Below are 12,982 nucleotides of genomic sequence, written 5' to 3'. Positions count from 1 at the left end.
AAAGCTAATAAACCTGAAGATTATGATTAGTTACTAAGATATCAACAACTTGAGGACTCAAATAAAAAAGGATAAGGCTATTACTTGGTAGCTGCAACACATTTTTTTTAGTATGTTACTTTTATATACTTCTTTAAAAAATAAAAAAAAATAAAAAAAAAAATTCCCTATCGAATTTACTTTCAATGCATATTCTAGCTCATAAAGCACTGAACAAGAAATATTGAAAAATTTCCCCTTGATCGCATTCACTTCCAATGCATATTCTAGATTTCTGGCGCTTGCACAATCAATAGGCCAGCTAAGTCAGCTCACACACAGCAATGCACACAGCAAACCTATGAAGGCCCTAGAGGCCAGAGTTCACCACAGCATAAGAAGCAAAATATTATTTTACACTGCAAATACTCCGTTTTATGCATTCAATAGATATTTCATATTACTTTTCAGGATCAATATCTCCTGGAATTGATTCAGCTACCAGGAGTAACGGTGATGTTCTTAAAAATTACTAGGTTAGTTCCCGTGACATGCACGGTAATTTTTTATAATCATTATTAAACTATCATTATAATCAGTTTTTATAAAAAAAAAAAAAAAAAAAAAAAAATCTAAAAATATTGACAAATTTTGAGCAAAATAAAGGATTTTGTAAGATATGTTAGATATAAAACGATGTTGAAAATTAGTAAAATAAAGGAATTCACAAATTGTAAGTTAAGAAATTTTTAATAGCTAAAATATATGTCAAATCTTTTTTATTTTAAGTAATTATATCGTATAAGATTAGAGAATTATTTTTGTAAATAAATTTTGTTTCTTTAATTAAATTTTATTCAAAAAAAAAACTAAGGACACACCAGAAAATGACACGTGTCATTGCTGGTGTGTCTTTTAGTATATAGTTATTGATTGATTGATTGGTTGATTGGCAGAGCTGAAGAGGAGGGTTCAAGGCCTTCAAGCCTTTGTTAATATTTTGGGCATGACAAATATTGAGAATAGCATCTACTTTACAATTGATATTAGTAAATGATGACAGTCCTTGACACCTCAGTTGTCAAACAAATTAATTCAAAGTGCTTCACCTCAAATATGTATTCAGGACCAACCAGAATTTTCTTATACAAGGTTTCACAGAGATTTCTCATGGTATCTGTGCTTGGCAGATCCCCATTCCAGCACTTATCCAAATAACAAGCTCATTAGCATACTGTTGACACGAAATTCATTTTCGCCATTGGAAAAACCTACCCTTCAATTTTATGCAAGTTTATCAAACTGGGAAACACATCTCCTACAAGATCATGGTTAATTTTTAAACCAAGAAGAAGTGCTTCCCATGACATAGAACCTGGTAAAACACCGTGGTCAGACACTATATCAAGAGTATGCAACGCCTCTGGTATAAGTCCCTCGTGACACAAACTACATATAATCTTGTCATAAGTGGAGAGCATTGGCAGGAAACTCATGGAAAGCATCTGCCCCAGCATATTGCAAGCTTCAGTAACTTCACCCGCAGTAACCAATGCATCAATCATCAACTTATATGATTGATCATTCAATTCTATACCTTTCTTATTCATCTCACTCCACACCTCCCTCGCTCTACTCAAGTTCTCAACCTTGCAAAAAGCTTCCAATACAGTATTATAAGTATTCAAATTAGGTTGGCAACCCAGTTCCACCATGCAGCCAATCATCTTATACGCATCCTCGGCTTTCTTCTGTTTACCTAAGCCCTTTAGGTACACATTATAAGTAAGCACATCAGGAGCTAGACCGAAAATAAGAATTTCATCAAACAACTCTTCTACTCTAGAAAACTCTTCTGCTTCAACAAGACCATTGAGAGCCATTGTATAGGACATGATATCAGGCTTAATTCCCTCCCTTTTCATCTCACATAAAACATCAAATGCTTCTGTACCCTTCCCTTGTCTCCCCAAGAACTTAATCACATTGCAATAATCATCTCTACCGGGGCAAAACCCGACTCGTTTCATGTCTTCCCAAACACCCATTACCTCCAGACTAGTCACATTTACATTCTTTTGCCTACACAATGATCCCAGAATCAAGGAATACAATTTCCCATCAGGATCAAACTCATCATAAATCATGTAATTTAGCAACTTAATAGCAAAATCAACCTTCCCAATCCTACAAAGAGCATTAATCAATATCGAAAAACTTGAACCCTCCATTCGAATATTCATAACCCTACTCTTTAACAACAATTGGGGAACAATTCTCAAACATTCTTTATTTCTACAAAGAACAAAAAGCAGAGAATTGAGTGAAAGTACAGTAGGAATACACCTGAATTTAGGAATCCTGAAGAACAAATCAATTGCCTCCTTAATCATACCCTTTTCTCCATAAACCCTAATCAAATCAACAAAAACCCTTTCTGGGGTTTCAGATTTCTCAACATTTTGGAGATACAAAAGAACATGATTAAGCTCATTGAATTGGGATTTTTGAATTAGGGTTTTGATAACCAAATTATAAGCACTTGGTGTTGGGTCACATTGGTAAGAATCGAAGGAATTTATGAGACTATTGAGAAGATTGGAAGGGGTTTTAGGAGGGTTTTGATGAAAATTTGAATCTGGGGTTGAAGAAAGACACGATTTTTTTAGGGTTTGAAGTGCTTGTTGTTGATTGAAAATGTAATGCCATCTTGTTTTGTAAGGAGAACGAATCCATTTTCTTCTTCTTCTCAGAAATAAATTTGGGATTTTTTGCGAAGAAGATTTTAGCACCATATGAGCAACAGTAAGAGCAAGAAATGAGCAACTGCCACAGTTTTGACATATTTTTTTTTTTTTGATGCTAACAGTTTTGACATATTGATATTGTTTATGTGGCTAGCTTATTACAAAAAAAACACAAACTTTTTAAAAAATCGGGTGTACAATAATTATTGTACATCCATTATAAAGATAGACTAAAGTGATTAAAAGTTACCCATGAAATAAATAAAAGTTACCCCAATATGCGTTAAAGTAACCCAATTTAAATAAAAATTATCTACGCTTTATTAGTAAAGAGTCACATTTTAAATGACTAAAAATCAATTATTAGTGATTGAATGTAATTAAATTACCTTTATAAACTTTTCTTGTTGCTGATTTATATAAAAATTGTATTATGTAAAGTTACCCAAAAAAAGACAAAAAATTACCCTAAAATTAGCTAAAAGTTACCCTTATACTGCTCGATGTACACTAATATTAGTGTAAACCGGATGTATACAAAAGTTTTTGCAAAAAAAATTGGTTTTTTTTTTAATGATTTTTTATTTCAACCTAAGAAATTAAATGCAGGTTAAAAAATATATAAATTTACTGTAAATTTCTGTTAACTTTTTGAAAACTATTGAAATTAGTCCAAGATAGAAATTTTCAAATATGGGAGCAATATGCTGCTCACTTGCTCATGTACTTTCTCAAAAAAAAAAAAATAAATAAATAAATAAAATTGTTGCTCATGTAAGATTCTACGAAGTAATTTTGAGCCGATGACATTGTTGGCTAGATAGCTTAGTTAAGAAAATTTTTGCATGGTATCGAAAGTATGTGTTAAAGTGCGCCTTGAATCAATTTCTGATTTGAGATTACTACAAAAACTATATAGATTCTAACCTTGCCTAATTATGAAATCAATATATCTCCATATTCCATGTAAAATTTGTTTCTTGTCTTGTTGATTTTGCTTAATTTTTGGCATTCGTTATAGTAATGTGGAATCTGCATTATGTAATCATAATCATCACTGTTCTTTGGCTATAGAAGGTATACAATAACCTTCTACAACATCGAGCCATCAATAACAAATATCATAACGATTTACGACAAAGGACGGACAAAATTTCGTTTAACTTCTATTACTCTATAACAAATGAGAGTTATTTAGTATTTCTGGACGTCAAAGAATAAATTTCCTCTTCATAATACACATACACAAATAAATAAAAAAAATTAGAGGACAAAGCTTTTACACTATCTCTTAGATTCTATGGCAGTGATTCAAATTAATGTACTAGAGCTGTAACACTAGTAGTGTTAGTTTTTACATCATATAGCTTGTGCAGCGTTTCTTCAGACTTCGTATATGAGCAGAAGGGCGTAGACAGTTTAGTTTGTTAATACTGCATATTTTTTCCCTATCTTCCAGACACCTGATTTAAAAGGCCAATGTTTCTGTGAAAAAAATCTATATCCCAGTTTTCGGTTGCTGATGAAAGAGTCATTAAAGCAACCACAACTGATTTCATTGAAGGACGTAACTCAGGGTTCTCATGAGTACAGGCTTTTGCAAGCTCAGCCACCTAAAACATGAACACAAAAAACGTTTTCAGAATAAGGCTCTGACTAAGCGTCCAGATCTGGTTGTCACGCTACTAGTTCAAATTACACTAACAGCATGAGTATCGTTAACAGATGCTGGACTGGGAGTATAATGTGATAGTTGAATGTGTAGGCATCTCACCTGACGGACAGAGTCTAGCGGGTAATCATCACCCAGATTAGGATCAATCAGCTTGCAGACCTCATTTGAATCAGGAAGATTCACAACATCTTCAAACTGCAATGCAAAATATAGTATTTCAAGGTTGGTTATTAGTTGCAGCCTTGCAGGTAAAGATGCAATAAAAGGCTGTTTGAGTATGAGGCCATTTCGGTCTGTAGTCAATTTTCAAGCTCACATTCTTTTGATAAACACACTACTAGATCAATTGTAATCAATCACTTACAAAGTCCAATGCAACTAATTATGGCTTTAGAAGTTTAGCAATGTAGGGTAGATGCATAAAGCGGGCATACCAGAGTAACAAGACCCCTTGATTCTGCAACTGAATTGTTTTCCCTAACTATAGCTGGTTTTGCTGATATGAGTTCATAAAGAACAACCCCAAATGCGAAAACATCTACCTTCGGAGTCACTTCACCAAATTGAGCGTACCTTAACAAAGCAATATAAGAAAGTCATGGTTACAACTTGAAAAAAATCATTTGTTTCAAAGTATCAGCCATTAAAAGAACCTTTTCAATTAAGGCCACTGTATACACCATCCATCTTTATAAGATTGTCCAGGACTTACTCAGGTGGCATGTATCCAAATGTTCCAACAAGGCGAGTTGGCAAAGTCGAGTTTTCAAATTCAGCTAGCTTTGCCAATCCAAAATCTGCAACCTACAAAAAAAAGTCATTATTGTGAGTGAACATAACTATTGAATGGCCAACAAGTCAGGCAATTCAGGCAAAGCAATACCTTGGCTCGGAAGTTCTTGTTTATCAATATGTTTGCTGATTTAATATCACGGTGTATGTACACAGGATTAGTGTGTTCATGGATATACTCAAGACCTCTAGCTGAATCAAGGGCAATTTGTACTCTGGTGGACCATGTCAATGGATCTTTTCCTAAAGAAGGGATTTAATCAATCATTAGCACCGGCTTATTCACAGCTATTGATTACTCCAGAAGTTAATATTCAAGCACCTGAGCCACGCAAATGTTGGCTTAAGTTCCCATTATCAATAAACTCGTACACCAGAAAAAGTGAACCTTCCACACAATACCCAAGTAAGCGGACCTGCACTAAAGAGAGGTTATTATTAATGATGAAAGTATGAAACAGTCAAGATTATGAAGGGATGCAGAAGATAAATCTTTCATCATACTCATATGCTTCAGCCTAGCTCAATTTATCACAACCTTAAAGCTCGTTGGCACAACATAGTGTTAAAGTTGGTCCAAATTCTTACAAGCCCATTAAGGAGTATTATGCAGAATTTGTTCTAGCAAATAATCTAGCTACCACCTAATACTAGAAGTCAAAGGACTAATCTAGAGATTTCCACTCTGTCGATGGAATTTGGTAGAAAATTCCATTGAATTTTCTTGGCTTTGATCACCAACATATACATTCCTATAAATATGATGCTATGACCATCATTTACATGGGAAAACACAAGATAAAAGCCATATTAACTAAAGCCTTCTACTACAAAGTCTTTCCACCCTGTTAGTTCGTTTATACCTAAACTTCCTCCTTGTAATACAATTTCTCGATTTATTTTACCCTTCCGTTTCGTGCTCATATCCTAACACTTAGTGATGAACTTGTTGTCACTACTTACTTCTAGCACAAAAACTTTGTGAAGATCACATTTTCCGGTTCAAAAGAGTATCATTTCTGAAAGACTCAAGGACACATGGATGGTTTTGACATCGACCAATAGGATCTTTAGTCTTTCGTGCTTCTAAATTAGAGGATAGGACATTACCTGCTAAATTCACGGATTAATTCGGTATAATACCTGAATTTAGCAGGCAAAGTTCTCACCCTTCTCAACCAGTGGATAACAAATAATTTGCATATCCTCTTTATGTACTTCTCATATATTCCTATTCCCTTTACAATTTACATCCTCTTTATTTATCACTCAAACAATCCTATTTTACTTGAGTTATGAAAATATTATGATAAAATATAAAATAAAAGTGGATAGAAAAAGTTATGATAGTCTTATTTCTGGAGTTAAGAAAGAGTAAAACTAGAAAGTAGTGCACAAACTTAGCTGATCTGATTATATATATATGAAACTAGTGGCTCATTAAATCATTATAAAACTCTAAGATTTAATTTGTCTAGTAAAAACTAAAATAAAATATTTTGATTAAAGAAAATTTCTATGAATCTAAATAATAATCTAGATAGATAATATTGATCTACAATGTAATGAAGTCAAACTAGAAAACATACCAAATGTAGATGATGCACACGAGTTAAGACTTGCAGCTCGGCAAAAAACTCTTTTGAGGCTTGCATATCCATCTTTTTTATTGCAGCTTTCTAAATTGATTTATCATTCATTGAAAATTAAATGAAATCAGGTAAATATACAACTAAGAAATGACATAACAGAGAAGGTAAATATACAAAATTTAGGATAATCTGTTTTTACTTCCATGTAGAATTCCCAAAGATGTAGAAAAGTAGAAAGAATCACATCAATGTCTAATGGTATGTAATAGTATAGTTATTGCCTATGCAAAGTATGTTTGTCAACACTACTTTACAAACTTCAACCAGTTATAATCCTTTGCATCATAAGTTCATGACTTTTATTCGTAAAAACTGCAAGTTTTAACTACACACCTCGCCTCTGAGCTCTCCTAAGTAGACTTCTCCAAATCCACCTGCACCAATCACATAACTATTGTTGAAATTCTCTGTCGCTTTTGCAAGCTCTTTGTAAGAGTACTCTACAGAATTGCTATATACGCCTGAATCATCAGTTGTATCTCCATCTTGATTGAAGGAATCTGCATCCAAATGGAAAGTTATAAGGGCAAATCCTTATAAAAATTGACCTAAACCTGCATATGCTAATAACTAAAGGTACCGTACAATTTTAGATGGAACCTGCGTGTTCAGCAAGATGTAATGAGGAACAAACTACTATATATAGCATTAGAGAGTACGATTCTTAAAAATCAGAATCATCTTACATAATGGGAAAGTGTATTTCCAAGAGGAGAGAGCATTACTTGAATGTGTTAGCTGGTATCCAGGTTTCTCAGATCGTGAAGCCTCTTTCACATCTTTACTTCTCTTGTATCTTAAATAAAGCCAAACTGACAGAGCAATTAGCCCAACTGCTGCTAAACATGTACCGGCAATAGCTCCTGCAGCAAGCCCTGTGGCAAAAGGAACGCGATTATGTAATAACCTGAGAAGTACAGCTTACAAGTCTACAACGACAGACATTCGAGGTCTAAAACAAAGAAAAGAATAAAGACAGAAGAGAAAACTCCGATTACCTGAAGCACTTCTGCTGTAATCAGAACAACACGGAAAAAGAATAATATTGTCAAATACGTACAAAAATTAATAGTAAGAAATTCAATAGCTGATGCAATTATAGAACAAGAATGCACCTTATAACCAAGGGTTGGTAGTTTCCATTTTTGTCTGCAAGATGAAAACAGAAACGATATTTGTCATAAAGAGTATAACAGCAATTGATACAGATTGCAAAGAAGTTGATAGCAGACAGATAAATTGAGTAGCAACCTTAATGAATGCATTATTGTTAGGTTACTGATGTACAATTAAACTCACTGCTTGCACTCGAGTCTCGAGGCAAAGAAAAAAAATAATTCTTCAATTTGTCACATTGCCTAAGGAAAGATCAATAAACTTTACTGTAACACAATAATGCAACCCCAGACAAGTTCACCCCTTTCAGTAGAATCACAATTTACCAAAATCCTGCCAATGCTATCAAAAGTTGTGATTTTTACCGATTTTTTAACATTACTTATTCAAAACCTTTGACCAGGTTTACAAAACTACCGTTCTAATCAGTTTAATAGCTTCAGGTTTCAGCACCACCAATTGACCAAGAAACAAAACAATCATTTCTACATTTGTCAACCAATGAAATTGACTAACATTTGATCTTGCACTAATTACACTAGACCAAGCAAAATTGACCCTTTTCGCATTACTCGAATCAAACTACCCAAAACCCGAAATTACATGAATCAAACCAAAATGACCTAACATGACACAAAAATTAGATAATATGCTAATTGAGAATACCCCAAATCCGACCAAAAACATAACCAAACAACTTATGACCGGAATATAACCTGAACCAATCTGATATGAACTACCCTTTGCTAAAAATGCAATCTCCACACACAAAAAGAATAAATAAATGTATCGCGAGACCAACTAAGGGCAAATAATGTAGACGAGATGTGATCAAGAAAGATTACCTCTTCCAGGGATATACACAAGACCAGTTCCAGCACTAAAATTCACACCAGGATTATAACCCTGCAACAAATTCTCACTCAAATTGAATTCCTGAGAAATAGACCTCAAACTTTCACCAAATTGAAGGGGATAAGTAATGAACAACCCATAATCCTTAGAAACTCTGCTATTACCACAAGAACAGTTAACAGGTACATTAATCATTGCACCATCAGGAACATTAAACCTGTTATAACTATTAAACTGCTCAATCCAATCTGATGTTGTAACATTGGAATAATTATATTTTGCAACTTTATAATATGTATCACCCTTTTGAAACTTGTAACTAAATATGTGACCAAGAAATGTGTCATGTACACACCCACATGGGATTGGTACACGAATTCGAGTATTCGGACGAAGAGCGTCTTTGTTTTGTATTTGTGTAGGGTTGTAGCTAACAATATCATCAATTGTAGCCATTGTTGTATGATTGTTGAAGTAACTAGATATTTGTGTAAGTGATGTACCTGGTAATACATAATATGAAACTAAGGCTAAATTACATGTAGTTTGACACTTTGATTCAACTGTATTACTAAGACATAAATTCAATACAACATAGAAAAATGTAAACTTGAGTTTATGAATTTGTGACATTTTTGTTTGGTTTTTTTTGTTTGGTGTGGTCAAACATGGGAAGAAGGGAAATTTGCAACAAACATCACAAATTTTTGGAATGTTGACTTTTGTGACTAAAAAGAACAAGTAATTGCCATATTGGACCGTTGACTTTTGTTATATTTATTAGTTGTGTGCCAATTTGGAGGTAGGTTACATTGGATCATTGGTGGATTTATATTAATTAATCATTTAATTAATGATTAAATATGGGGGACTATATAAGAAAAACATAGAGAATATTAATTATATAAGTTGAAAGAGGTTGGAGTAGTGAGATAGATCCGCTATTGACGAGTTCAAAGGATTTTTAATTTTCCTTTCAGGAGTTTCTTTGCACTTATACATGAATAGGACAAAATGTCAAAATTAGATTGACCAACCTGAATAACGCAAAGCATAATTACCCAACGTCCCAACCCATATACAGCGTGTTTTGTGAGCGGCTTGTCACATTATGTGACCGCTTGTTAAAGAATAAATTAACTTTATAACTCTAAAAAAGTAACCACTATATATATAACACTAAGCTAACAAAATAACCCTCATGAAGCCTTGCATGCGAATTGACCATATGGTGTGGTTAGTCACATATAAAAATTGGTGTACAAACATAGATTATGACAAAGAAAATACAAGTTTATCTTGATGATAAACAAATTTTTGTTTATCTAATGGCATTTTTCGTAAATAAATCAACATAAAAAATCCCAGTCAATATGGCATTTTCGTAAATAAGTCAACATTTCTGAGACCTGCATATTAATAAAAGTTGTTCACTTATTTACAAAAATGTCATGCTGACTGGGATGATTTGTTGATATATTTACGAAAATGTCATTAGATAAACAAATTTTGTATATCATGAAGATGAATGGGACTCCCTCGATTATGACATGCTTTATATAACTTGATTTATAGCATATATTAGACAACACAAGCGAAAAATGGAGAAAAAGAAAAGCCAAACATAGTTATAACATAATATAGAATAAGACCTAATTTTCGAAATCAAATTGAGTAATTTTGTGCTAATTTGAACTTGAATTTTTAAGGCGGATAAAGCTTGTGATTCAACCCGAGTTTGATTGAAAGTGTTATGAGCCTAGCTTGAGGCTCAAGTTAGATCTTGGGTCACTCAATTATTAGTTTATTAATTACATACTTGAAAAATATACGAAGTATTTGTAACATCGCAATTTTCTAATGGGCTTAGTGTGCCAAAAACTCTATAATTGTGTAAGCATCTAGGAAAGACCCTAAACAATGGATATAGCATGATCGTGCTAGGCCTCTTTACATAGAACAAAGCATCCAGGATGAAATCAAGAAGAGTGCTTAAGGACATAATGATTGTACTAATCATTTCAAAAATGCCAATTAGAGACCATAACAAAATGCATAAATCATGATTAAGAATAGTAAGAGAAGGAGAAACAATCAAATAAAAAAAAAGTTTTAAGAAAATAAGAAAAGTGTTGAGTGATTAATTCTTCCTACGCTAATTCTTTCCCCACAACAATATTAATTTTTTTAAATATATATATATATAAAAGAGTTTGGGTTTTTCCATATAATGCCCCTGGGGTATTGACTTTTCCAAGTTGTGCCCACCCATTTTCAAAATTCTATGTTGTACCCCCAAGGTACCTTTAGTGTCTACGATGTAATCCTACCCTAATCCCTCCGTTAACTTAAGTTACTTTCCGTTAAGTTCAAAATAAATAAATTAAAAAAAAAATTTACCCAAACACCTCTCTCTCCTCCCTCACAACCACCCACCACTACACCTCCAGCCGCACCACCGAGCCGCGCTCCTCTCTCCTCGACCCACCACCACGCGCGTCACCCTCCTCTCTCCTTCTCTCTCAACCGAGCTGTCCTCGACCCACCAGCCGCATCTCTTACCAACGCTTCCCCCAAATCAAAATAAAATGCGAGATGATTTCATGAACTTCGAGCTCAAGAAAACTGATTCCAGCGTCGCCAATGCACTTCGCCTCGTTATGATCGCCGAAGTTTATTGCTCACCGACTCGACAAGAAACAAGAAAAGGTTTTTACTTTTCTGTTATCAGTTTTCATAATTTTAATAAATTTGACTAATTTTTTATTCATTATATGACATATATCATATGATTTTGAAAAACAAAAAACAGAAAATCACAGTGATGCCAAACGAACCCTAAGTTATTGGTTTTTTAATTAATTGATACGGAATAGTTTTTATTAACAAACGATCATTTATATTTATAGTCAATTGTGTGCATTGACAGGTACGTTATATTGTAAGTATTTAGGAACAGTTGGAGTTACTAATAAAGTATGATTAATTAATAAACACATAAATATTAGTTTAAACAAATATTATACTTTTGACGTAGGACCTCTTATGTAGAAACATGGTTCGGTAAAATTAATAATTTTAAGTATCAGTAACTATCGGTTATCTTAACAAGGTTTACCGTCTTATCTAAGCTCAATACTTTAAGGGCATTTTAGTCGATTTAAATAGTGAATCAATGGGCCCGTCACGGGCCCAACTAACTATCATTAAAGAGAAACAAGACAATGACAACCAAAACTCAAACTTGTTAGAATAAATAGGATAATACATATACAATCACACATCTTCCTAGTTGGAGCTTGCATGTTAACCACCAACGTTGTGTTCTTTCATAACTGACACATATGACAAATGTTTGGGCCAAATGACGTTCCCTTTTTAATCACAATTAAACAACTAAATTATAATCATAAAGTCTAATCCTATCATTATCTTAAATCGTAATATAAACACTGTTTTTACTTTCTTTGGTCTAAACGTGAAATGACTGAAGAGTAAAATAAATAAAGTTGCTAAATGACACAACTTGTACATAAATATGACAAAGTCGGCCGCTTGAAAGAGACATTATATTAGACTTGTTTGATTTTATAACTTCTTTCTTATACTTTTATTAGAATTTTAATCAACTTCAACACTAAATTAAATTATCCATTTGATCTTATTGATGATTTTGATTTTGGGAGGATACAAAAAAACAGTCGCAAAACTCTAGGAGCCGCTACAGTACACTTGCCTTCACACACTTTGCCTAAGCTTTGCCCTATGGAGTTTAGGCTTCAATTTAAGGAGGTATTCAACAATAGTTTTTGGCGTAATAAGGTCAGTAGGTTTTTAGCACATAGGTCAGAGAAATGAATTTCTTATAACCGTACATAATTAAAGTAAGGATCTTGCTAACGAGCATCCTAGGACATTAGATAGCTAAAACATAGATTTGAAGATGAATTTGAATTGAGATACTATAGACATATATTAGGATGTTATTACTATGTTTGTCAAATTATACGTACTTAGATTTGTTCTTAAGACTGACCAGCTATCAAACTGGTCCTTAGTGTTTTAATTTTTAGATTTAACTTTAAGTGTTCATAATAATATATAGTATTTAATTTGGCTATCTAATGATATATATTTCACAAAAGTTCACGAAAGTAGCTTTTAAA

At 33.2% G+C, this 12,982-nt stretch overlaps 2 protein-coding genes across 2 annotated transcripts; both read right to left on the bottom strand.

Moving 5' to 3' along the window:
* Positions 1–1,069: 1,069 nt before the first annotated feature.
* Positions 1,070–2,774, bottom strand: LOC145610300 (pentatricopeptide repeat-containing protein At2g38420, mitochondrial-like). The gene has a single exon (XM_081665626.1). It carries the CDS (start codon positions 2,772–2,774, stop codon positions 1,251–1,253), a length of 1,524 nt encoding a protein of 507 aa, XP_081521752.1. The 3' UTR covers positions 1,070–1,250.
* A 1,106-nt stretch (positions 2,775–3,880) lies between these two features.
* On the bottom strand, positions 3,881–9,449 carry LOC145622520 (lysM domain receptor-like kinase 3). The gene is made up of 12 exons (XM_081676411.1): positions 8,807–9,449; positions 7,961–7,994; positions 7,844–7,857; positions 7,571–7,720; positions 7,179–7,345; positions 6,783–6,872; positions 5,516–5,609; positions 5,285–5,436; positions 5,114–5,205; positions 4,836–4,974; positions 4,501–4,596; positions 3,881–4,339 (listed from the first exon to the last, which is right to left on the bottom strand). The coding sequence occupies exons 1-12, from the start codon at positions 9,447–9,449 to the stop codon at positions 4,175–4,177; spliced, it is 1,836 nt and encodes a 611-aa protein (XP_081532537.1). The 3' UTR covers positions 3,881–4,174.
* Between the last annotated feature and the right edge of the window lie 3,533 nt (positions 9,450–12,982).

The sequence above is a fragment of the Chenopodium album genome, chromosome 3 (assembly GCF_948465745.1).
Source record: "Chenopodium album chromosome 3, dcCheAlbu1.1, whole genome shotgun sequence".
NCBI classification, from domain to species: domain Eukaryota; kingdom Viridiplantae; phylum Streptophyta; class Magnoliopsida; order Caryophyllales; family Amaranthaceae; genus Chenopodium; species Chenopodium album.
This window is presented reverse-complemented; position numbering and strand designations above follow the sequence as displayed.

Bases quoted from the DNA above. Each gene is read 5' to 3' on its own strand.
- LOC145622520 (XM_081676411.1), bottom strand. From the start codon at position 9,449: ATGTCACAAATTCATAAACTCAAGTTTACATTTTTCTATGTTGTATTG. The intron at 7,346-7,570 runs GTAATGCTCTCT...ATTTGGATGCAG, and splicing joins ATACCAGCTAACACATTCAA to ATTCCTTCAATCAAGATGGA. The intron at 4,597-4,835 runs GTATGCCCGCTT...TTTGCATTGCAG, and splicing joins CAAGGGGTCTTGTTACTCTG to TTTGAAGATGTTGTGAATCT.
- LOC145610300 (XM_081665626.1), bottom strand. From the start codon at position 2,774: ATGGTGCTAAAATCTTCTTCGCAAAAAATCCCAAATTTATTTCTGAGA.